At 43.9% G+C, this 27228-nt stretch overlaps 1 protein-coding gene across 4 annotated transcripts in view; it reads right to left on the bottom strand.

Annotated features, from left to right (window-relative positions):
- Positions 1 to 27228, bottom strand: part of PIP5K1C (phosphatidylinositol-4-phosphate 5-kinase type 1 gamma) — a 199937-nt gene that overhangs the window by 150578 nt on the left and 22131 nt on the right. For 2 of the 4 annotated variants that reach the window (XM_069217487.1, XM_069217488.1), the window contains exons 2-3: positions 2019 to 2050; positions 73 to 159 (exon numbers count right to left, since the gene is read on the bottom strand). In XM_069217487.1, coding sequence (XP_069073588.1) covers positions 73 to 159; positions 2019 to 2050 — 119 coding nt within the window. The remainder of the gene's footprint in view (positions 1 to 72; positions 160 to 2018; positions 2051 to 27228) is intronic. The other 2 variants (XM_069217490.1, XM_069217489.1) reach the window with 1 other exon arrangement.

Below are 27228 nucleotides of genomic sequence, written 5' to 3'. Positions count from 1 at the left end.
ACGTTCTCCTTGGTACTCCGCTGTCCCTCTGGTGCTGGGGTGAAGGATGGGGAAACACACAAATAACGGTACCTTCTTGTACGTCGTTTCTCCCGAGGCATCGACACCACGGTGCCCAATTTTCTTCCCTGAGCCAGGCTGACCTGATAAAGACGGGACCTAGGAGGGTAGAGAGGGAGATGTAACCACACCGCATGGCCCAGCCCGAGCAGCAAGAGAGTCAAGCCAACCTGAGGAAGTGGGAGGAAGTGTTTGCCACTGGTGCTTGATACAATTCACCCCTTAGGGAAAACTGTCGTTTATCGGGTATGCTGCTGCTAGCAGATCCTGAGACCAGAGTTTAATCCTGGCTTCAGCTGACCACACTGCGTGATCTAGTACAAATCTGCTATTTGTACCCCGTGTCGTCATATCTGTCACGAGGTGTTCCAGGATCTACTAGCAGCGAAGCACCCGATCAGCCACTGCTTTCCACACCCAAGCAGCAACAGCACGTGCAAGTACTCACTCTCACTTCCTTTTAATCATGGCTTCTTCAGCTGACCACATTGTGACCTTGAACAAATCTTCGAGTGTCTAGTGCTCTTATCTACCAGGACCTGCGGCACCAAAATGGATGACCTCCTATATATAACTTCACGTAAAGTCAATTACCGAAGCGCTGTGTCGCGAAGCACTTTCTAAAGGTCGGGATATGCGATGTATCTGGTGGGCAGGAGTAACATTACGCATCACCCCTCACGTGAGGTTTACATATAAATAACAGGATCGCCAACAGCCTGGTGCTGCCCTCGGGTCGCCGTAAACAGATGACAGAGCACAGGATGGGCTGGGGCAGTGTAAACGCCGCTCATCCTGCCCCACCCAAAGTTTATGGGTTTTAATCAAGCACAGGGAAGGGGGGGGGTCCTCCCAAAAGTCACACCAGGGCCATTCCAATTCCTCAAACCCAGCCCCTGACGGACATGCAAAACACAGCGGCCGCCACCAGCCGTGGAATAAATTCAGGGGGAGAGAAGAAAATCTACTGCACAGCATCCTGGCACGGAGAGGAACACAACCGGCCCCGCGGCCGAACACGTGCAGCTGCGCGCACTGGTACAGGGCTCGAAATAGACCTCAATTAACACAATGTGCACGGAGGAACCCGATTTGCATTTGTGAAATTCTGAAAGGAAATTAACTTTTCTTCATGGCAAAACAGGAGGAAGTGGGAAACCGAAATACAAGGAAAGAATGGGCCGGGGGGTTGGGGGAGCTCCATGTAGCGAGAAGATAGCATTAAATCCTACTTAGACCCCTACAGGAACGGATCCTTTCAGCTTCGGCTTCTTTTTCCACCGCGTCATCGGGGAGGGTGGTGAATCCATCGTGCCTGCCCAGCCTCATCTGACTCAATCATTTCTGCCCAGCCGGGTCGTCCACACTATAGGGGCAATGAACAAAGCCTGGCAGAGGGGCGCAGCTGTCAATAACGCACCACGTCCCGGGGTGTGAGGGGGCACTGCGCCCCAACGCATGGATGTCTTACTACCCAACAAGCAACAAGGGGTCCAACTGTCCTTCCTTGCACTGGGGCACCGACACCCTCGCTACTACCCCACTACTGGGAGGCATCCGTGATTAAAATATATATTTTTTTAAATAGCAGCAGGCTGCCATGACATCCCAAATTCTACATCAGGCAGAATCAAGGCATAGCCGAGGCTGATATTGGATTGTTCAGTTATGTTTGTCAAAGCTGGCCGGATTCCACCACCCAAAGTGACAAATGTGCCTTGCGGTTACCCTCTACTCCTCCATCACTCAACACCTGAACCACCGTGTTCAGCGCTGGTACCACATGCAAGATCACAGTGCCACGAAATCCACATCAGAAGCCTAGATTGAATCAAACCATTCAACAACAAATACCCACGCGGCAGGACAACAGGATCCACCAATGTCATACCACTTGTCCTTGCGCCTTTCATAAGGTCCATAAGGTTTGAAGATTTCTCATCATGTGGGTTACTCACCTCAGAGAGAGCAGACTTCTTGCTTGTCAAATCTGGGGAGACAAATGATAAACGCTTAGCACAGAAAAGGATACACAGGCCAAAACAGATTGTAAAATGTCTGTACAAGTGTCCACACCACACATCAGAGTTTGATACATCTGGCAAACCATCACAACTAGAGATCACTTATCACAAGAGCATAACATGTTGTATACTAATACTCATTAGACAGTGGCACTACCGAGTCTTCACCCCATATGATCACATTCTGTCCTCAAACAGATGAAACCATCACTGGTACATGGTCTTCTGGCGATGTGCTTCAACACTCAAATACACCAAACTCCCCATCAGTGTAATATTAGAGACCTTGTGTCTGCGAACTCAAGCATGCAGAAGGCAGTGAATCAATTTGTTTTCATGAATCCTAAGTGTAATCGACTTTGTATATTTCCTGTGTTTTTAGACTATTTTAAGAATATTCTAATTCAAGTAATTTTCTTTTGTACAAGATTTCAAGAATCAGCACATTTAAGAATCAGCTTACCTTGTACATAATTTGTTTAAATAGTTTACCTTAAACTTAAAAAGCTTGCTACTACAAACTACAGCAGTCAGTGACCAGTATTTGGGCGATCGCAATGATCAGAAAAAGAAGTCAAGACCTTTTCGCTCAGCAGAACGGACACGAAGAGAAGGAAACTTGACCAGTCTAGACTGCAGAAGGGCACACACCCACAAACTACCTGTTACAGTATTTCACATGAACAGACTGAAAATGCTGGACTGCTTGGATATATGCCCTCCTGCCAATATCTCCACATTGGGCTCAACTTACAAGGTTATGTTATCAATGAATGTTTTCACATGAGTTGCCAGTGTATGAATAATTTCTTGGAGTTCACATCTGGCCTACAACTTAAAGAACCAGAGAAAGTTACTGGTTTGGGCTATCCCTCAACACTCCTCAAACAAATTGCACTACATTTAATCCTACTGAGGATTGACTTCAGGAACACAACAAAGTAATTTCTGTAACCAGAATAATCCTCAGAGCTACTGAGAACAATCACAGCAAACACAGCCTACTTAACTGGAACTAGAGAAAGCCTCTGCAATACTTATAAAAGACAACACACAGTTCAGCTGAAGATGTGCATCAGTAATTTTACAAAATCAGTTTCTCGATCCAGAGTAATTCTCTGCACTACTTAAAAAAAAAAAATCATACCAGCCATAGCCCTACTGAGGATCTGCCTCAGTAATAGTAGAAATGAGTTTAAGGAACCAGGGTAGGCCTCTGTGTTCTTTATACGTCAACTTTGGATCACCTAGAAAGACATACTCTAAGAGTAGCTCAATGCACCTGGCAAGCAAGCAATTCTCAATGTTCACTGATTTTCTTCTTTGAAAGATATAATCATTTTCTTCATGACTTGAAAACTGAACCATAGCCAACTCTGTTCTCCCTGTTAATGGTTTGTGGGTTGACCCTAAAGCCATCAGTGATATTCCAAATTAGTTTTGGGAACACAAATAACTACCTTAGATCCTTGTTTGTCGGATTTGAATATACATGACTTCAATCACTGTACAGCTTTATCTGAACATTAGATAATGATAATAAAAGCAAGGTCAGTCCACAAAAACATAATAAATAATAAAAACCTGACAACGTGATTGTCCTCATTATAAAATGATAAACTGAGCATCATTACTAAGTAAAGTGTTTAACATAACATTAAAAATAAGCCACCACTTCCAAATTCAGAAGGACATAAGTATCCTAACGCACAGGGCATGTTTGAGGAAAATACAAACACTAAAACAGACCTCGGGTGTATTGAGCAATTGGGGATATCACTACACCTTTGCAGACTCAAACCCCTCAAAAATGGAATGAAAAATGTTTTCATGAAACTACAATAAAATTAACAAAAATGCAAAGTGGAGCAGACTTTGTGGGGATCTCTCATCGCAAGGACAATCCAGGAAGCTAGAAGAATCGTACTGTTGTAAAGGAAAGCAAATATGACATCTAATTATCTCCAATCGAAATCTAGTTAAAAGCGTCCTAGGCCAGGTATTTGTTACTAGGTCAAGATACGGCTCCAAGCCTGGTAAAGTTTGGATCAAAGCATATTCTCGATTTTGAGGCTTAATTAACTCCATAACCTCCATTTCCTGCGGCCTAAAATTCATAAAGGACATTCTGATCCAAGATTTTTCAATTTTAGTCGTCTCTTGCAGCTTTGAAAAGATGGTTGGTCTGACCAAAGTGGTACACAACCGCTTAATGTAATCAAACCAAGAGATCCAATAACCCAAGTCACAAGAAAAATAGTAGTCTATAACCCCTTCATTAAACGAGGAGTGGGGATTACACTAATTGAGCACCATAACCACGAGGGGGCCAGATTAATATGGTCTTCAAAATAATCAAGTCCAAGCTCCTGATGGGTGTCACAGGTAGAACAAGTCTGAGGAAGGCCTAGAAGGCGGCTGCAGGCTCTATTTTCCTCAACTTGCAAGCAACTAACTTTGCTACACACCAGAAGTCTTGAGCCATAGGTTAAAAACAGGTATATGTTTTATTCTGTATACTTCCAGAATGGGGGAAATTGCCTTCTTACCTATGGTCGATGCCAGATTTTAAAAAAAACTACATAATTCATAAAGCGTAAACTTGTCCTCGCAATACATGGGGCCAACTGTTCTGCGAATGAAGGTAAACTCCAAATAACGAAAACTCATTGATTATTACAATTCATTTGCTCTTGGTAATCAAATACCGGACTTAAGAATTCCTGGGACCACAAACAGTAACAAAGGTTTTACATAGAATAATTTCCAAAAATCAATGTGGCCATCTATATTCAGTAAAGGTATTCAACAGGGTTTAAATCCCAATTGACGTTCTGGACAGTAAGACGGCATTGACCATTCTTAAGAACTGTTATATGACAACACTTTGCAGCCACAACTATGTAGATCATTAACATATAATAAAAAGACAACTGGAGCAAGGACACAGCCCTGCCGGACTCCCAGACCCAGGCCGAACCACTCAGCATACTTCGCATTTAATCCATATCTAACTGAGGCTGAAAAAACAAAGTGTAAGGCACACTGGAAACCCAAAAGTCCCTTTTTGAACCCCATAGACTCCAGTATAAAACAGTGCTAACCACAATGTTTAAAGCACACAAGAGGTCCATAAAGGCACGGTGGATGGAACTTCACAATGGTATATTTGCCTGTCAGAAGGTGCAAATTGAGGCAATGTTCCTTCACCCCTAGTCCAGCTCTGAACCATATCGTAACTGGGAGAGAACACCAGTTTCAGCAGTCTCTGAAGTTAATCTTTCCAAAATGATCCTAACTATGACCTTCACAATGGCATCTAAGACAGAAATCAGTCTGTAACTACTAGGGTTTTGATGATTCCCATTTTTAAACACAGTCACAATAATGGCTGTTCTCAAAGTTTGGAGGAAGTCCTGATTTACAAGCCAGGTAATGCATTTAGTGAGAAGAGGAGCCCACAGGTAAGGGTAGGTCTATAAAGATCTATCCGAACCCCATCCAGCCCGAGGGCTTTAGTTAAGGAGCTACGTTTGATGGCTTCCGAAACATCCTCCAGTGAAAATTCAATATCAAGAGGAAATCCAGACCAAGCCCGATCTATTACCTCACAGAACCCTCAGAATGGTATATCTTACTAAAATGAGACTCCCACTGGTCTGGGCCTATGCTCGTAGTCAATCTAATGTTACCAATATTCAATAGCTTCTAATTACAGTATGCCAGAACATTCTGGCATCTTTTGCTTTGCAAGTAGTAACCAGTTTGTCCCAGATATCATACAGAAGATCTAATTTCCTTTTACGCAGAGTCTGCTTATATTCTCTCCTGCAACTAGGAATTATGGCTCAGTCCCTCGAGTATGCATGTAGGGCACTGTGTAATTGAGTACCACCTTTTGTACAGGCATCGTCAAAAGAGGATTGCTGGCTTTCTAACCTGGGCCTCATTGGCTTCTTTAAAATCAATCAATCAAGCATTTTTAGAGCGCGCTACTCACCCATGAGGGTCTCAAGGCGCTGGGAGGGGGGGGGGGGGGGGGGGTGTGTTGTTACTACTGCTCGAAGAGCCAGGTCTTGAGGGGCTTCCTGAAGGCGAGGTGGTCCTGGGTAGTCCTGAGTTGGACAGGAAGGGAGTTCCATGTCTTGGCAGCCAGGTAGGAGAAGGATTTGCCTCTGGCGGTGGTTCTGCGGATGCGAGGGACGGCGGCGAGGGCGAGGCCGGTAGAGCGAAGATGACGGGTGGGAGCATAGAAGGCGAGGCGACTGTTGAGGTATTCGGGGCCCTTATTGTGGAGGGCTTTGTGTGCATGGGTGAGGAGCCTGAAGGTGATCCTTTTGTTGACGGGGAGCCAGTGCAGGTGTTTCAGGTGGGCGGATATGTGGTTGTGGCGGGGTACGTCGAGGATGAGGCGTGCAGAGGCGTTTTGAATGCGCTGAAGACGTTTCTGAAGTTTTGCGGTGGTTCCTGCGTATAGAGTGTTCCTGTAGTGCAGGCGGCTTGTGACGAGGGCGTGGGTAACAGTTTTTTTTGTGTCGGCAGGGATCCAGCGGAAGATCTTCCGGAGCATTCGAAGGGTGAGGAAGCAAGAGGATGAGACAGCGCGGACTTGCTTGGTCATGGTGAGAAAGGGGTCCAGGATGAATCCGAGGTTGCGTGCGTGGTCTGAGGGGGTGGGTGCGGTGCCCAGGGCCGTGGGCCACCATGAGTCGTCCCAGGCAGATGGGGAGTTACCGAGGATGAGGACCTCCGTTTTGTCAGAGTTCAGTTTCAGGCAGCTGAGCTTCATCCATTGTGCGACGTCTTTCATTCCATCCTGCAGGTTGGCTTTGGCAGTGGCTGGGTCTTTGGTGAGGGAGAGTATCAGCTGGGTGTCGTCGGCGTAGGAGATGATGTTGACGTTGTGTTTGCGGGCGATGTTGGCGAGGGGGCTAAGAGAGCCCTAATGGGGTGACCTAGTTGTAAAAAAATCTTACAGTGCTCAGGGGTCTCACTCAAAACTGAGGCATATACCAACCAGTGCCAGGTGACCAATGCAAAGCTTACACTGGATGTCCTTCAAGTCTGCTGTGTTCCAAACTAATCTATGCCCATTTTCTTTGACCTCCCTCCAGTGTTTGCCAAAGAGATAATACGTGGGCTACGATCACTGTAAATGCAGGGCTGAACTGCCCCCTCCAAGATTCGGTTTATTAGATGCCTTGAAACAAAGAAATAATAAATTCCAGACTGATCGCTTTCACCAACAAATGTGGTAGTACCAGGATATAAGGTGTCAACAAATTTGATGGCATTTCAGAGATCAAAATTCAAAAGATAAGGATATAACACAAGCCCTTTGATTCCAAACCTGCAAATTTACTTCTGGACCCCCAACCTTAAAAATACACGCATCACTGGCTAACGAATCATTCCTAGTTTGGAATTAAAATCTCCGTTGAGTATTAAATTAAACCCCTTATCTACACTTGCATACCACTAAGCAAGATTATCTGTAAAATCAAAAAGTAGAGTATCATTTGGGTTGAAATCAGAAGTAAAATTGTTTTAATTAATAGCCAACATATTAAAATAATGATTCCAGGCCAAATGAAATACCTGGAACAGATCACAATTAGTGGGAATTTGGCATTCTGTGCACTCCAAAGTTGTTTACACCATAAGGTTACAGGGGTGTGGAATTTATTAAAATATCTACTTGTCCACGGGACAGGTTGCTTCTCAAATCTACTTGTCCTGTAAAAAGATCTACTTGTCCCTTTGGTGCCATGTAGTGTGGCGCCAAATTATAGCAGCAATCTCATTATGTAAGAGCTCTGATAATAGCCTCTCTGATTATGCCAGGGCTACTACCATAGTAGGGCTTGAATACTAGCAGTTTCAATCCCTACTGTAGCAATTTCCTTATTTCTCCACCTTTCTGCAGATCTGCATACTGGGGCTGGAGGAAGCAGTAAGCAATAGTTCCAGGGCTGGAATGCCTTTGAGTCTGCAAACCTACTAACCTGCATGTTTTAAAGATTTTCACCAGCTTCTCTCTAATATTTTCCCATAATAAGAAAGGTTGGACATTTACTCCTGACAATGGCAGAATTAGAACTTCTTCCATGGTTGGGAAGAAAGTGGCTGGAGGGAAAATGAACTTGCAAATGCTCAATAGATTTTCACATGAGCAAATCTACACATGCGTATTTACCCATGCTAAAATACAGTTCACAAATATTTTATAGGGGTACGACATATACCATGGGTGCACTTTTGTGACTTTCTTTAAGAATTTGGGGCCACATGTAGGTAGGTTCAGATTTGTGACCCGCAAATTGCGAGTCGCAAATCCGAATGTAGGATGGTGTCCCTGACACCATCTGTGATTCGCAAGGGCTTCGCAAATGCTCACCTCATGAATAATCATGAGGTGGGTCGCAATTTGCGACCCCCTTGCGAATGGCGGCCTCACAGGGATGGTGGCCTGCTGGAGACAGCAGACCACCATGTCTGTGACTGCTTTTCAATAAAGCAGTTTTTTTTTTTGTAATGCAGCCCGTTTTCCTTAAAGGAAAACGAGATGCATTACAAAAACGAAAAATGAAACGTTTGTTTCATTTTTTCAGAGCAGGCAGTGGTCCGCAGGACCACTGCCTGCTCTGTAAAAATGTTTACAGTGACATTCACAATGGGGAAGGGGTCCCAGAGGGACCCCTTTCCTTTTGTGAAAGTGTTAGCACCCATTTGAAATGGGTGCAAACTGAGATTGGTTTGCGCCCGCATTCGCAAAACAATCCTACATTGCACTGCGAGTCGCAATTAGGAAGGGAACACCCCTTCCTAATTGCGAGTCACAAACCCGTTTTGCGATTCGGTAACCAGGTTACCGAATCGCAAAACTGGGTTTGTGCATCGCAATGTGCTTTTTGCACGTTGCAAACAGCGAAAGTCGCTGTTTGCGACATGCAAAAAGCTACCTACATGTGGGTCTTGGTCCCTAATTAGGTCTGGTGTTAACTTAGACATTTTGTTTTTATTAAACTTCTATTTCTCTCTCTTTCAGCTGGCTTTACTGTGAGTGATCGCATTCTTCTCTTCCACAAGGAGCATATTGGCACACAAAGTAGTTTTGTTCAGTGTCAGGAACTACAGTGGCAATCAGTGACGTAATGAAACTGGAGGGTGCCCCTTTGCAAAGAACATGGAGGAGCCCCCTCTCCAGACTCACTCAGGGCAGGTGCTGTGCTGAAGGGGCCCCCTGTAGGGCGGCTGCGGGCCTTTGTTATGCCACTGGTGGCAACATGTGCTTTTAGAGTTCAAAAACGTTTTGGGGGGTTTTTGCCAGTGTTTGTTACAATGTTGAGGACCTGGTAGCTCCCACAACAATAAAGTGTTACAAAAGCCATGTCAAAAAAAGACACGCATTGATGAAACTAAAAGACTTATAAAAATATGTCAGATCAGTTGGCTTTGTCAGTGTTTGTTTATTTTCATGCTTCCCATAATCGTGTTGAAAATGGTTACACTGATTTTCCATTAGAAATATTTTTGGGAAATACTAGCATGCATCAAAACATTTTACTAAATGACACTTCATTTGCATATAATCAGAGAGCATTCTGGGAGCATTATACTTAGCCTCATAGCCTAAACTTTTCAAACATGTGTATACACGTTTTTTTTTTTTGTACTTGAACCAACGTCAGTAGTGAAGTGTGACATTAAAACATTTATTTACAGCACTCACCCTAATAATGAAGGTTTTCAAATAATGAACCATAAATACAAGTTCGAACAGCATTATCTTCTGGAAACACATTACCTCAACTGCAGAGAGTTCCACTCTCTGTAAACAGGCAGCCAAAGGGTTTGTGCTGCAGAGGGTTGGGTCTACTTGTACCAAGGACAAAGTAAACATAAAATCTTGTTGCCCTTGACCCCAAACAAGATGTCCCGGGCGTCGGGCGATAGGAATTCCACATCCCTGGGTTATACCAAGGTGAGCTCGCAGTGTGGTCAGGCAATAGCTGGGGCTGTAGAACATGTGAAACCATCACAAAAAAACCTTACTGGCGGACCAGGTTTCCCCTAGGAAAATTATACCATGTGACAATGTAACCAATTGAATGTTCTATACTTTGTACCCCTGAGACCCCTAAACTCGTTAGCCACTAGCAATCCCCCAATTCAATCATTCTTAGGCAGATTTGATAGAGCTGAATACTGATGATGGGTGGGAATGAAAGTGCCCCCTTAAGGATAAGCAGGGTAAATTTGCTTCCTTGTCACCTCCCCCGGAGTAGGCCTCAAGTTCCTATTAAAAAAGCGCAGAGATAAACGCTTATTGAACCTGGGCTACTCAAACAGGGATAGGACAAATAGATCACTTCACCTACTATTTGCAGATTTCTAAAATTCTCTTTTTTAAGCACTTCACACGGGTGACAAAGTCCCTGCCTCTAACTCCGACGGGGTTATGGGTTTTGGAGTACATTGCCCAGCAACACCAGAAAAGAGCCCGTGTTAGAGTTCTTCAAGCAAGTGGTTTTTAATTCTCATTTCCTTAAAGTGTTTCTAGCCAACACGTGTTTTATCCAGCATTGCTGCCTAGACTACCCTGGGGCTTAAATAATGGTAAGAGGATTTCACTGTTGGTATCGCAATACCTTCTTATATGCATAAAGGTATTCCAATGCAGTCTCCAAGTCTTGTTTTTCGAAAATGGTGTAGACTCAAAAGTTACAACATGACATTTTACCTCTCGGAAGGGCCAATGGAATTACGCAGCAGTGGTGCACCATGCTGTCCTTTTAACTTACTCGGATACAAAATGTATCCGACCAGATGCTTCTAAAAATGTATTCGTTATGAAACAATAATTTTACTTTCGACAGAAGCAGAGGAACACCGTTCTACTGTCCCTTCCGCCTAGAGGGAGACAGATTTCCTAAAGCACAAGATGCGCTCAGCAACAAACAAGCACATGAGTACACACTTCATATAATCCAAAGAGTGCTTCTTTGTGATGGGGTTGCCAGTTACGTTTTAGACCTGCTCTTCAGTTCTGGTTGTATTCGGTTTCTCAACTGTACAGAAAAAACACCATATATGAACACAAATGCCCACAACGAACACAGCATGGCTGCCACAGCCCTACATCTTGCTTCTGTCATTGGTGAGGTCAGTGCAGGTACCCAAGGCAACATTAAGGAAATATACTGAAGGTCAATATTGAAAAGTTGCCAATTGGGTAATTTTATCCAAACAGGACACACGAAACTCTGCACGTTCAAAAGATGTTCTTGTATGCTGAATGAAAGTAACAGAATACTCAAATACATACAACATGCAGGGAAGTATCATACCGGACTGCTAAAAGGATTTCATCATACAGAAATGTGACCAATATTATCATCTTATTCAGTCAGTGACTTTTTTGCAAAGCCTAGTATTTATTTCCAGGTAGATTTATAAGCATTAAAGCGACAACATGAAAACACCCAGCTTGTAAAACCAAAGAAAAATAAGAATGTGGAACAACCTGTCCAACTCCTACAAACATGGAACCAAAGAAAAGAGGGGGCATGCTTCAAGGACACCAAAAAGCATCATTAACACAAATCTAGGATACCGACACCTGCACTGAAAGAAGATAACATCTCTCCCTGCAAGCACATTCTGTTCAGCAGGTTTGAAGAGGAGAAAAAGCAGCAATACTTAACAGAGAAATCAGTGTGGATAGATGCTGTTAAGAGCAGGATGTCACAACTACCAGCGCAGAAACAACAGATGATGGACGGAATGCAGAACAAATCAAACATTCACCCCCAGTCACAGATCTGGGTTTAATCCATCAGTTTTTTTGCTTGCCGTGCCATACCAGTTTAGACCCAGCCATATGCAAATCAGTCTTGACCCTGTTCCCCATGGGAACAGTCCAGCCCAAACTGCTAAGCCAGGTCTTCCCTGTTTTACCGATGGCAGGCATTGCAAGACATTGGGCACAATCCATCACCAGAATAGGAAAACTATCAAATCCTCTTAATATGAATTCTGGGAAGAAGACCCAGCAGTTACACAACCTCCACTCCCCTCCATGCAAGCAGAACAACGCCAGGTGATTCTGCGAATCCGGGGTGGATTATTGCACAAGGCAATGCAATCATATGAGCCATCCAATGGGCTGGAATCCGATTTCGGTGTGATCTGAAAATCCCCACTGTCTGCAGGAACACTAAATAAGGAGATTCTGGCCGACTGATTTTCTCAATTACAGTGGAGGGTATTCGTCTGATTGATTCAACTCTATATTTACCATTTCCTCCAGAATTTGGGCTGTTTCAATTACCATCAAACTCTGACTCAGGCCACGAGCAGTGTCACAGAATCTCATAGTGAAGTAAAAATTAACAACCCTTTGTGAAGGGCTACTTCAAATATTCACCTCGTTCCCAAATCTGGACCAGCGACAATGTCAGAGTAGATAAGGCATTGGAGAATAAACTGACAACCTCTCTCGTTCATGGGAGGACAGTTCACAAAAAGGAGGCTCAGCTTCTGAGCCACAAAGCAGTGTGCAGCACAGGCCAGCCATTGCCAAGCTCTTTGGGAAAAAAAAAAAAATATATATATATATATATTTCTGAACAACATCACATATCACAGACTGACAGGGTAGACAAAATCATGAAAATGTCAACAAGTTCTGCAAGTCAAACTTTCAAAAGCGTGTATTAACTTTGCATAACTTAATTTAAACCTTAGTGCCAAAGTTTTTTCTATGACACTTTCAGTGTGCGGCCTACTTTATTTCTAACTAATTTACCTTTTTTTTTTTTTCTTCAGATCTTTTGGTATGTATACTATTAAGTATTAGGTAGCGATGTTCCCTGGATCCGGTAAAGCGCAGGAGGACCAAAAACACTGCAATCTGTAGTTTAATCCACTGGGGAGTAAGAAAGCCAAGGGTTTGAAGAAAAAAATGTTACATCTTTCATGACATCTTGCCATACATGGCCACAGGGTCCTAGAAAATTAAGGTCCTGCTGTCTAAATTGAGGGGTAATAGATACCACACTTACCCCGATCGCCGTCTATATGCACACGGGATTGTAACAAGCTACTCTTTTGAAAACAGAACAGAAGCTAAACTAAAGGAGTGTGAATGGAATAAACCCAACTACAGCATTCATCCTTGGGTAACAAGCCCTATGTTCATCTTCCTGCCTGTTCCTCCATAGCACACCTGTATGAGCGCAGTCACCGATTTTTTTGGTTAATATCTCCATTCTCACAAGAATATCAAGATTGGTCCTTTTAGTTCCTATGCAGCTCACACCATAAAAAGTACCAAAATGAATGAAACTAGACGAGTGATCTTATTTAAAGTAACTCAGTCCACATTTCTCCCGCCTTTATTTTTGCACACTGAAAACTTGATTGCGTGAAATGATACATGCGAAGGGAGGCAGGTGAGTTGTGCTTTTTAATAAATGTTCCATTCTGACTGGTTAACAAGACTCGGCCATTGACACAAAAGACGAACAACAGACATCCGTGCTTCTGGGAGACTGCTGATTCCGGATGCCATAAATAGCATGCTTCTCTGGAAAGTGCCTAAACAATTGCTTAAAAGTCGTTGCAGGTGCCTCAAAAGCGCCCACCTGTGGCAAGAAATTAAAATCTCAAAGATAATAACAGTAAATTCATAAAAATTATACAAGGCAGAGGTGCAGTACAGATTGTATGCAGGCTGGATCAGAGTAAGATTCAAAGCAGAAGAAACAGGAATGTGAATTCATGAAAATGAAAATTTTCTGCTCAGTATAATTATCAAAATTGACACGTCCACGAACAATATGTGCACCGAAGGAAAATCTAAACAGCGTCATTTGTGTAAAAGATTCTCCTACGGTCTGATGAATAAAAATTGCAGACTGCTGAAGAGAATGTCAGTAACTGCGTTTTAGGTCAGAAAAAGCAGCCGCTTGTGCCGAGCTCCCAGCATCTGAAGAGGCAGCCAGCGGGCGTGCAGAGCAATTACCGATCGCAGCCAATCTCACACCTCCCGCCAAGCTGCCTCAGCACTGCGGCCCTCTCAGCGCACTGAACCGTGAAACTGTGGCCAGCTACTTCATGTGGGGTGTGCAAAGGAAGATGCGCGCGTGGGAGGAGCCCCTTGGCCTTTTGGCTGCAGCACCACTCGGCAAGGTGACCTTCCGCCGCAGGAGAAGAGGGCGTGGCACACAGCAGCACAAGCCCCATTTGAGGTCCAAACCTTACAGACAATGTAAGATTTTGCTCTGATAAGGCAGTGCAGATTTCAAACTCATGGTTGGAACTGGAAGCGTGAGAGCAGCACGGCGAATGCATTAAGAACGGAAGCAAAACACATCCAAAATGATTAAATATAACTATAGGAGGTAAACGCTTTGAAACAACGACAATGGAACCATCCTAAGGCAGCTAATATTTACCTTTAACTGCATAAGTCTTATCTTTCAGAATCCGTTCTCAAAGTTTGTGTGCAAGCAGAGGAATAATGAAACCTAATGGGATCCCCTCCAGAATGTGGCGAGGGTTCCTCTACCCCCTCTTCCCACCCGGAGGCACCCACATCTCACAAGTACTCATTTGTTTTGGGTTGAAAGGGGGTCCCCTGAAAACATGGTGCCCCCTATGCCGCAGGTGCAGCTACAGCCTGCATAACGACCCAGTGTGCAATAACTTTAAAACACTACACCGTACAAAAAGCATAAAGAGGCAAACGGCCATGTGGTATGTACAGAAACTAGCACCCCGCCACACAACATTAAGAATTTGCATTCAAACGATTCAAGCATGGAGGGTGCACGCTGAAGTCCAGGGCTCCAATGTGTGCAGTGGTGTGTAATCTCACAACGTGCGTTTCAGGAAATGCCTTGCAGCTGACAAATTGAAGCTTTGCTAGGCCTTAACACCCAACAGGGTTGCAACCCACAATACATGAGTGTTGGCTTGGATTGGTTCATTTCAGCAAAATGAAGTCTTACAAATGCAGACACAACCACGGCGCTCTGAAGTAACCCTCTCAAATGGTACCCACTGCTAATGTACTCAAGAGCCTACTACTGCCGCAAAGATTCTAGAGTGCACTACAGGAAGTCCTACTCCTGCCGAGTCCAGCCATACAAAACCAATGTTTCTTAAAAAAAAGAAAATTCCTATTAATGTATCCGTTGAGGATAGATTATGTGTTTTGAACGCAAAAAATGTTCAACGTTAGCTAGGCATCGACTGAAACTTAAGACTATTGTGGGGAGGGGGGGGGGTTGAATGAAGACTTCACTTTTCCCCAACTCACTTTCATACGGGTAAATAATAATCCCCAGCAATTCACCAAGTAATATACACTTGAAGGTCAGCACTTCCCTGCCTCGTTAAACCACACTAGAAATCCAACACTCAGTGTCATTAAGATAAAAATCCAGTAACCGAGAGAAAGAGTTTACCGGAGACGTTACCGGAGATGCTTCATATACAGAAAGTATGTTCACACTGTAATAAGTACACTGTGGGTTACTGAAAAAAAGTGTGCTGCAAAAAGACATGTTCTCGAGTTATGTTGAAATTGCTTATTTCATGGAGGGAGGGAGGGAGGGAGGATATCTAAGAGGGAGAATGGGGGTCTATGGATAAGGATTAAAAGTCTTTCAAAAGTATAAACAAACTAGGGTGACCACCTGGCATTGAGGCAAATTCTGGACAGGACTGTAAAAAATTCAGGACAAAGGGTCAAAATTCAGGACAAAAATTCAAGAACAAACGTCAGTTTTACCTACACAGCCAAGAGAGACCATGCCTCACTATGTTGACAGTGCATTTATTTACTCTTTTTTAACATAGCACTATTTATTCACTGTGGTCTTTTTGTGATTGTCTCCTGGTGTGCTGCATTCAGGTGTCACATTACGTCCTTGTTCAGTAGTAAATTATTGCCGTTCAGTACTATGTCAAGGCCATCACCCATACCCAAATCTACCAAATCTTTCTTGAAAAGAAAGAAACAGCAACATTTTGATTATGTTTCTGAACACTTAAAAACCCCTGGCAAACAGTTTGGGAAACATTAAGGTAAGTAACCAAATTGAACAAAAACATGTGGCTCGTCCCAACTTTCGACCCAATTTTTTTTTAATGAGGCAGGGTAGATGGTGTGGGCGACAGTCTCACACCTAATGTCAGGATGTGAGGTACCCACAACTTGTCTGTAGTCTCACAGCACTAGAGTGTATGTCTTGGGCTCTACATTTATATCAGAAATGGGAGCCCAGACTACCAATCAAAGATAATAAAAGAAGAGGAAGAAATTGAGATCAAATGGGAGATCCACGGGAAATGATGCAAAGGGTTGTTGCTAAGAACTGGATAAATAAGGACGAGAAGAACAAAGGACAATTCCTAAAATCAGACAAGATGGGTCCACCAAGACTATCGGAAGTTATTGGGTACCTGGGGAGTTGTCTCTGCACACAGGAGAAAAAGAAGAGGCACTGTCAAGTGGTAGAACAAGCAACATCCATCCACCTTGGCAAACTCTTCTGGAGCAATGGTCCGCTGTTCGTGCCTGTGAAGGGTGAGCAGGGGTCAAGGTTGTGCAAGGCAATTACCCGCTTTCTCCATGTCTTTAAATGGTTTTGAAATTGAGCAAAACCCAAATTAGTGATCTGGGTTATCCATAAGTGTCAAGTACACATAGAATCTTCAAAATATTTGGGATGTAAATTGAACAAACAAAATGTAAAAATGTTAAAATGTAATTCATGTTTCTTTAACATATGGCACTGTTTTCCCCTTTATATACAATTAGATCTCAGATTGAAATGGCAACCAGTTACTGTTTGATACCTAGTGATTAATATCTTCCATTCTCCCACTGATTTGCAGGATGGAAATCTCAGTAGACCGTTATGGTCCCTCCAAGCCCAGTTTGCCTTTTGGTCTTCTCTTCTGTTTTCTGTAGTGGGCCACGTGACACTAGTGAAGATGGTGTGCTACCCCAATGATAGTATTATTTTGGGATCCTTCCCCTGCTCGTCCTTCCCCAGACGAGCCACCCATCTGATTTGGTCGATGCGGCGCCGTCGGGTAGCTCTTTCCACTCTAAAGCTACCCATGACTGTGAGTGGATTAGGTCTTCTGGACTTAGAATGCTATTATTCTGCTGCAAAGGTCCAAAGGGTGGCGCTCTGGCTTTCTGCCCACCTCCCTGCATGAGATGGGGTTTATCAGTAAAGACTTTAGGAAGGCTTAATGCATTGCTCATTGTTTCTTACTGACCATTCTACGGATCACCATCCAGAGTTATCATGCACAGCTTTCTCTTGCCTTGCTAGAACCTGTAAACTCACTGACACAAAGAAAACCTATGCTCCTGCACTACCTTTGCTAAGCCTTCCCACGAGCACAGGACGGCTGTGCTCAGAGCAACTCCATCAGTGGCAGGCTGCAGGTGTCTTAAAATTAGAGGATTTGCTTCTGGACGACGAGCTACAACATTTCCAAACCCTTGTGGTAGACTATCCTCTTCACCCCGGTCAACTCCATACTTACAACCACCCTAAATAATCATTAAATGCCCTATTTCATGTCTGCCACCTAGCACTAACCCTACAAGAGGTATGCCACAAGCTCTACACCATAGGAACTGGTTTGCAAATTGATGGAATGGGTGTACAGACCTTTCCTGCAACATGGAAACCACTCCAGGTCTTCTCGTCATACTACCTGAGTGATTGATGTGGCCAAACCTCTGCAAGATAAGGACTGGACTAAAAGACTGGACTTTCCCCAAAAAGTATCCCACAGCTGTCCTTAAGTACATTCATAGTGCTTCCTTGGGAATGCATTCCACCCATTGCTCGCCATTGGCCTTGTGGTTTGTAACTCACATTTAGTTTTTTTTTTTTTTTTTTTTTTTTTTTTACAATTTTCTGGCTTTATTTGTTTTAGGCGATGCAGGTTAAGTTCTTCCCTCCCCTTCCCTTGCCTATGCCTCATTTACAGTATCCTTCCGACCACTGCACTCTACACCACTGCACACTGACACTCTAATCTGTAACACTGCACTGGCCGCCACTACACTCTACACCACTCTACTCTGTACTACTACAGTCTGCACAATACACTCTATTCCACTGCACTCCATGCCACTGCACTCTAAACAACTTCACTGTATGCCACTGCCCTTTGCACTGCACCACTGTACTCTTTGCCACTGTTCTCTGTACCACTCTACACCTCTGCACTGACAACACTCTACAACCCTGCACTCAACACCACTCTGTACTACTGCATTCTATGCCACTGCACTCTAGGCACTATACTATACTCTGCACCACTCTACGCCACTGCACTCTATGCCATAAGTCTGCTCTGCACTCTGACACTGCATTACTGCACTCACTGCCATTCTATTACATGCCACTCTACCCCACTGCACTCTATACTACTCTACCCCATGCCATTCAATGCCACTGCACTCTGTGCCAATGCACTCTAAACAACTGCACACCACTGCCCTCTACTCTGCACCACTGCTCTCTGTGCCACTCTACATCACTGCACGGACACTCTACTCCGCAACACTGCACTCTCTGCCACTGTACTGTACACCAATCTACTCTGTACTACTGCACTCTATGCCACTGTACTCTGCATCACTCCACTATACGCAACTGCACTCTACAGCACTATACTCTACTCTGCACCCCTATACACTACTCCACTTTACACCACTGCACTCTGCCACGCTAGTCTACTCTGCACTCTATGCCACTGCACCACTCTACACTACTGCACTCTCTGCCACTCTATTGCATGTAATTCGTCCACTGTACTCTATGCCACTCTACTCTGTCCCATGCTACTTCATGCCACTGCACTCTACGCCAATGCACTCTAAACAACTGCACTATACTCTGTACAACTGTGTTCTACGCCACTGCTCCTATGACACTCTACTCCACTCTTCACAACAATGGCACTAACTTTTAGCCATGAACAGCAGCCACTCTGGTGTATAACATGGCTAAAACACATTGGCAAAGCCAATAACTCTTGCATAGACGAGACCTATTGGCTTTTCCAATGTTTGTTAGTACTATGAGGTACTGAGGTCCCTGAAAGAGCTGTGAATGTGTAGTCCTTATTCTAAACATGCATTTGACGCCTCGCCATGGCTAGTAAGTGCTATATAAATACAATTACCTCATAATATAGGCTTCTACAAAATGCGCAAATACATTTAAGTTAAATAAAAAAAAAAGTGCTTTTCAAATACAGGTTTGAATAATGTACAGTTTATACCTAGAACTAACATTTTTTTTTTTTATAACACTACATTAAAACCACACACTCCACAGCTCACCTTGAAACACCCCGATTACCTCTCTAAAAGAAAATATATTTGCCATCAGAAAGCTTCAAGTGACTTTCTTGATTAAAGTCAATTAATGTTTCCAAGCCCCTTTGCAGATTTAGCAGTTGCGCACATTTGCATTTCTTTAGGAAAGGAGATCCCCTGGCAAGAGGCCTTTTCTTATCTGTCTGCCCCTCCCTCCCTCCCTCAGAGCACAGGAGACTCCCTGACTTTCAATCCCACTGGGGAAACTGATCTGCCCCTAATCTCGCCCTGCTGTTCGTTGTCCTTTTGGTGAAAGGCTAAAATTACGGACAAATGCCATCCGTTAAGCCTTTCATCACGGACAACGGACGACAGGGCGTAATTACAGACAGTCTGAAATTTACGGATGGGTGGTCACCCGAACACACACAACATTTAAGACCTGTTTTTTGACGCAATATGACCAAGAAGCTCTTTAAAAAAAAATAGATTTCATAAATATTTGAATTGCCTTGAGAAAGCCCCAGGTTTATGAACCACTGGGGGGCGAAACACGTGTTTGCACTTGCTCCTTATCCATGTGTACCATAGTGATGTTTTGTGTCTTGCATCTATGGACTTGGAAATAAAACAGACTTGAATCACAAACTTGGCTCGGATATGCTAACTCGAATTCTGATGTGAAATTATGGACTAATCCTTTGGTAAAATGGGTTTAACTATTGTTTGTTGATGAACTATACCTTTCCGAGGTTAATATAAAGGTTCCACACCTCTCTTGTAACCCATACCTTCTCCAAAAATAGGGCATCAATTAAGAGAGTGCTGGATCCTATTGTACTGTACATACAAACAATATGTGGTATGTCTAAGAGCGTTCCTGTCTTAGGTTATGAAATCCATAGATTAGCTGCAATAGCCTGTATAAGGATGCATAGAAAAAAATAAAACATACACAAAATATATTAAAACAGTCAAATAAAAAGTGAAGGGGAAATCTGAAACATTCCTGCAAATTAATCTACTGACATTTTTCTTAATAACAAACCGAAGCAGAATTCTCCAGAGACGCAAGTAGCAATTGTCCTAATTATACTGAATAACTCAGGGACTCCCTGGACAGACAACACCACCCCTCCACTAAGGCGGCACTATTAAAGTGTTTTAGTGGCAGCAGAAATGTGTTAGTAATAATCCATCAAACGTCTAAGTTTAGTGACTATTCCAACAATATTCAATGCATACTCATCATACGCCATCTTGAAAGAAACAAACATCTAGCAAAAATGGGAAAAATGTGTCAAAAGTAACTTCGAAAACAACTGCAGAGCAAATGAAGTAAATAAACAAGCTAGTACAATTCTCAAAGCATTACCACCAAATAGATCCAGAATCAAACACCACACACACACACACACACACACACACACACACACACACACACAGACACACCCCTCTCTCCCCCCACCTCAAATCCCTCTCCTTTTCACTCTATCCTTCAAGTACTAAAATACTTTGCTGGCTGCCCTGCCTATAGTGAGTCAGTTCTCTGCATCCACCCATTTACAGTTTTGAAAAAGAGATTCCCCCAGGAATATGTTGGAAAATGGAAATACAATGCCAACCTGAGAAACATTTTGGAAGAATAACTGTAGTTTGCACTACAGGGGGGAGGGGAGGGGGGGGTGATGAGGTTCACTTTGTACGCCAATGCCAGAAGCTTGATTTATCCCAAGACGTCAACGGAATACTCTGCAGCAGCTCCTCTGTGGCCACTATAACTGCAGGAAGGTGACCGGCGAAAAAATCTCCTCCTATGGTGATCTAAGAGGGTGTCCCCAAGAGCTCTGCTCAGTGACTGCACTAGATCATACATGCAGCTTTATTGGCCTCTTATTTGTTTTAAGTTATTCTTCCTTTGGAGATGTGAACCCATTCCTAAAATGAGATGGCAACCTGAAGGCCCACTATTGATGTATATATGACCATCACTAGTACTAGAGTTTTTCCATATTTTCCCAGTAAATCCTGCTGTTAGCAAACAGACAAGAGTCTGGGAGTATCAAATTGTTTCGGCCATTACAACCCCAATTTCATACATATACTAGTCAATACCGAGTACTATAAAAACAGCAGAAACAAAAGCAAAGTGTTCCTGTAGTCCAAACTGTCAGCCCAGAAGTCAGTGGTAATCTGGGGCACAAGCTGTCCTTGAAGAAAAACTGACGTGCTCAACATGGTGGAAAAAAAAAATCCTGCCCCTCTCCAACCATAACAACTTTGACTTTACCACGTCACCTGTGGAGCAAAAACTGAACCTAAAACCTACCCAAATTCACTCTGCTTTCAAACCTGAGAAACAGACAAATTTTGCAGTTCTCCCAAGCACAAAGAGTTCCATGGAGCCCCATTAACTGCTTGAACCTGTCAGTCCTTGGATTATTGGCCTTTCTTCTCTGGTAAACGGGAGTGAATTGTTCTGAATTTCATCAGAATTCGCATATGTGTAACGCACAAAAAAGAGAAAATTTGCCTAGCCTTAGCAACAAATAAAAAGGTGTATTTGTAATGTAACTTCAAATGGGTAGTGCCAGCCAAGCCCCAACAACAGCTCCTTGCGTCAACTTTGAGCTATGCCAGTCGGTTTAGATGGTAGAAACATCTTCACCAATAGCTCAACCGAAGCCATTCACAGCACAGGAATTATCAGATTTTTTTGGGGGTGGGGTAGATCATAGGGAGATAGATGAACTGGTATTTTCTATGCTACAAGTCCACTTTGCCGGATAAACGAGGAAGAATATTAACTTTGAAAAATGAAAAAAAGACTCAAATGAGTTAATGCATAGGAGGCAAGGCGCTTGATGTGCACGTCATAGATCAGCCTGGCGGCCTCATCCAACATGGCCCGAGGCAACCGCTGTTGGGGAATCCCAAAGAGAGCGACGCTGCAGTTTACAGGCCGTGTGTGTGAGACTGAAGGAGACAGTGGCTCTCCGAAGTGTACTGTACTATGTAGCACTTTCCATGGCGCTGCGAGGCCTAAAGCACATCCTGGGCGGTCCCATTTATGTATGCAGCCCCACATACCCAAACCAAGTGTTGACGAAGTGTCCTGCCTTGTATCAGACTCGTGCACGTGCTTTGTAATTTATATGGGGCGCTGGGTGGCCGATGTTAGAGTAGGGAAAAGTATAGGCTGGCTAGGCTTCCCGGATTTGCCAGGCCAGTCCCGGGTTTTGACCAGCCGTCCTGGCAGATTTCGGCATAATTAACACGTGACCCGGTTTTTAACGCGGCTCCACTGAAAGCAGGAGGCATGTTTGTGTGTCCCAAGGCAGGACGAGATAGCAGCTCTTATCAGAAAGCAATTTTCTTAACACACTCAAGGCTGAGTTTAAACGTAACATTTAATTTAGTCCACAAGTGCCTCGTTTTGTGTATTTTTATGTTGATAAGAGACAATTTTGTACTCCTATGTTTGCTAAATATCCCGTGTTTTGGCTTCCACGATGTGCTCACCCTAGAGAGGCATGAAGTCGGTAAGTGTGTTTCTGTCTGCCTTGATTAATTACTTGGTTGCAGAAATGCTACCCATAAATACTGCATGGCAATACCGTGACGCCCAGCTTCTTGCAGGCAACAGGACTCCTCGGGTCCCAGGGAATGCAGCTGAACCACCCGAGTGCCCTCTAAGAGAACGTAGACCTGCTGTCACGCTTGTGGCAGCGGACTGGGCACACACTGGCGAACGAGGGGACCTCTGTGATTCTCCAAGGACAGATCTCCGCCTGAAAGAGGGCCCCGGACTGCTGGAGGCCTGGGGTTTCCGACAGAGGCAGAGACACGTCTGCAGGCCGGGCTGCTGGCCAAAGCAGCTTGCGGCAATCCCCTGAAGATTAATCTCCCTCCAGCCAAGGTTCTGCCGCGGAGGTTGGGGGATCCTGGACGAGGGAGGCGGCAGAGGCTGAAGTGGGATTTCTGAATGAGACCGTGGGTGCGCGTAGGTCACTGGGCTTAGCGGGCATCTGGCAGGCGGACACCCGCCGCCACCATAACCCCCGACTTCTAGCCGCCTTTGGAAGGTCTGGCATTGCCATACCGATGCCACCATGAAAGAGACAAACTGGTGTAATAGAAATGGTGGATGAACGCGGGGATCACAGCAACTACCATCCCGCGTCCTCTAATGCCCCCAAAGGAACCATCCCCATGTTATTAGCCCTTACCATGAAACCACTACCGCGATGCATTGGTGCTGGCTCACTTATACTGCTCAAACATGGGATCCATTCACCAAAATGCCAGGGGTAGAGGCATTTCACACTCTGAGCCAGATGAAATCCCAAGCTTGGCCTTTTGTCCTGCTCTCGCCCATTAACTGCCTTCTATTTACAGAGGATAATCCAAAAGTGCCAAGTCCATGGCAGATTGTTGTGATATTAAAACATACATTTGCATGCACCAAATGCAAATAATTATCACAGCGAGTGGGGATCCTGAAAATCTGTCCCGAACCTTTGACAAAAGCAAGCATCGCCCAGCTCCGCTTGCCTTCTGTGCCCACCTCTGCCAAGGGTGGCATAGGACACATCAGGGCTAGCTACTGCTACTCCTGGCTAGTTCTGACAGCAAGGCCGCCCTTTGTGGAGATAGCGCCCTGGGCATGAGCGAGGACAAGTCTGAAGCTCTAGCTGATGGTGGTGAATTAAATGAGGCAGCAGGCGATCCCTTTTGTGTTCACTGGTCAGTACCTGGATAAGCAGGGACTGGCTCCTTAACAGAAACATCCATGGGCATCCCTAGCTCACCTAGATCACCAATAGCTTAGGTGCCGTACGCAGATGATGGTTTTATTGATGTGTGTGAGCATGGTTGAGAGGAGGAAGGGGGGCATAGAAGGAGGTAAAGGGCAGTTAAAAACATCACCCACGGTGTGATATTGAAGGACTAAAACTGCTTTAAACTGGCAAATCAGACAAACGAGCAGGCAGGGACAACACTGGACGAGGATGAGAAGGGTGCTGCTGATGACATAACCTTAATACACACAGCTCCATGCGCCCCTCAGAATATTGGCACCCTGGGCCTTGGCCCAGCTTGCCCATGATAATGGCCGGCCCTGTCTCAGTGATGTGCTCAAGGAACTTGCAGACCTCCGTGTTCGCCGGTGTGAGCAGCACTGCAGTCACCAGCTTGCACAAGCATAGTGACCCAAGGGCCATCAACCTTAAATCACCCCAGCTGCACAAGCAAAGACTTGAGAAATGCAGGTGTACTTCTTCTGAGGAAGGTCTTCGGGACTACCAATCACAGGTGTTGTTTGCACAGCTTGGCACTGCGATGCAAGCTGGAGAAAGTAGAGATTGACTGAGCTCTCTTCAAACCGAGAGCTCGACTATGATGACAGCGTCAAAGCAAACATCGGCACTTTTCACTTCCAATCTTTACCTAGGTCTTAGCAGCAACCCTACAGGAGTTACTTATACAAGACATGCAAACAAAGGAGCGGTCCATCTTTACTGGAAAGGACAACATGAGGAAACAACTAACCGTGTGCAGGATGTGGGAATGGTACAGAACCCAGAAGTGTACAAGTAGAAAGATCGGCAAGTTCCACTGACTATGTCAAATCAGAGTCCACACATAGTGATTCAACTCGGGGCAGCACCAACGTGCATATCAGATATGCGACCAGATGCACCCTCCCATGCGATAAGGATGTACCATGTCACCTGGGAGTTCTGTGACCAAATAGTGGAATGCTAAAGGAACAGTTGCTTTATAAAGGTCACAGAACTCCTATGTGACTTGCATTATCCTCTTTTTGCATGCAGGTATGTGGTGTTTACACACCACACAACTAGGCAAAATGCATTTCAATGTAAAGTGTCAAAAGCACAGATGTAAATAATTGTGATTGGAGGGGATGCTGGTATGTTGGTTTCTTGTTATTGCACCAAAACGTGGTGTTCCAGAAGTATGTGCTTCTTCTGCTTTCTTGTAAATAAGAGCAGAGTTGAGGCAGTCCTGATGGACACATAGGTTTCTCCAGATCCAGGGTACATTCATGGAGAAGGCCCGTTGCCTCGTTAATTAGCTCATGCCTACTGGACAGCTTTTAGGTGTCTGGAAGTGAAAGCCTCTTGTGGACCATACCACAAACTCAACGTGAACTTAGAGTCCAGCCACTGCTTACTATTGATTAACTTTATGGTCACTCACTCTTGCTTGCTTTTTGTTTTTGTCCCTCTCTTGAAGCATAGTATCTTTAACAATCCTTTTGACTAGCTCACTTACACCTTTAACCCCTCACACTTAGGAACCACTTTTTCTTTAAACACTTCATGAGAGCCCAGGTACTTTCAATATCTTTCCCTTATTTTCCTCATCCAAATCTCCACACCACGCTACAGACCGTTCTGTGCTACGCCGCCTATGTAAAAATCCATAGGTCAGGCCTTTTTTTCCCCCCAATCAGGAATTTGCAAATGTTTTACAGTTGACAAGATGTTGAAGGTTCATGATTTATATGAAGATAAATCCAACTAAAACTGAACTCATCTTATTCCCCAACAGTTCACAAAATTTAATTTGCCTCCAAGATCGGAGCATAACGTAATCCATCAAATTCAGTAAGGCATTTAGGGATTATTATTGATTCAAAATCTCTTATTGCAAAGTTCAGTAGTAACTTTAGCTAAGACCTGTTTTTGGTTATTAAAATGTGTAAAAAGCCTGCTTCGTTTTCTCGAAGAGAATGTCCCTTCTGCCATTATAACTGCACAGATACAATATAACTGGATTATGGAAATTCCAAGTTTCTGGCCTCAATGAAAGCTATTATATCACAACACAAATTCACCAAAATTCTGCTCCATGTTTGATTTAAAAATAACTCAGAATTCAAGAACAGCTCACATGCTCGGTCTTCCAGATCGTACAGTGGTTCCCAATCAAAGATAGAATTTCTTTGAAAGTTATAGTCCTAGTCCACCTTGCCCTACAATCATTTTTAAATATGTCGGGCATAGTAGTCTTGGTCTGGGAGATGTTAAATCATCTGCCAGGACATTAGTGATTACCCTGTCTGCCACACTATAAGTCATGGAAAGTAGAAACCACGCAGACATTATCAAACCAATGAGCCAACATTCATAAAAAGTAATAGGCAATTGTGAATAAGGGGGGGAGGGGTTGTAAGTCTGATCCAAATCGATAAAAAAAAAAACTGCCTTTAACATCTCACTCCACTGATGCGAAGTAAGCATTGGAAGAGAACACCTTAGCATGTGTCCTTTCTAGTGTGAGCAACTAGTCGTCCTTACAATTTGAGTTTGTGGAGAAGGCCTTTGTGGAAAAAAAAATTAAAAACTTGGCAAACTATTTTGCAGGTGTGAATTACACCCTCCCAGCAACAAAGAAAGGACTGTGGACCGGAGGAATACAAATGTTTCAGTTAATTCAATAGTACATTTGGTCTTTCATCCATGCTACACACATGAAGCCATTAGGTAGCTGACAATATTTCAAATCTGAATACAAGTGACTTTAGCTACTAAGGTCTAAAAACACTCATCACATTCAAGGAATGGATACAAAGACCATGCCCATCATTACAAGCAAGGTGTTAAATTTCGACCATTGTGCTGAAAGAAGTTTACGAATGGATAAAACAAATCACAAATTGTGTGATGATTACCACACCTTTGCTGTTTTCCACTGAGAAATTCCAGAAGATCAAACTAGGCTCTGGAAAAGAGGGAAAACTTTTAG

Source organism: Pleurodeles waltl, chromosome 12 (assembly GCF_031143425.1).
Source record: "Pleurodeles waltl isolate 20211129_DDA chromosome 12, aPleWal1.hap1.20221129, whole genome shotgun sequence".
Taxonomy (NCBI): domain Eukaryota; kingdom Metazoa; phylum Chordata; class Amphibia; order Caudata; family Salamandridae; genus Pleurodeles; species Pleurodeles waltl.
This window is presented reverse-complemented; position numbering and strand designations above follow the sequence as displayed.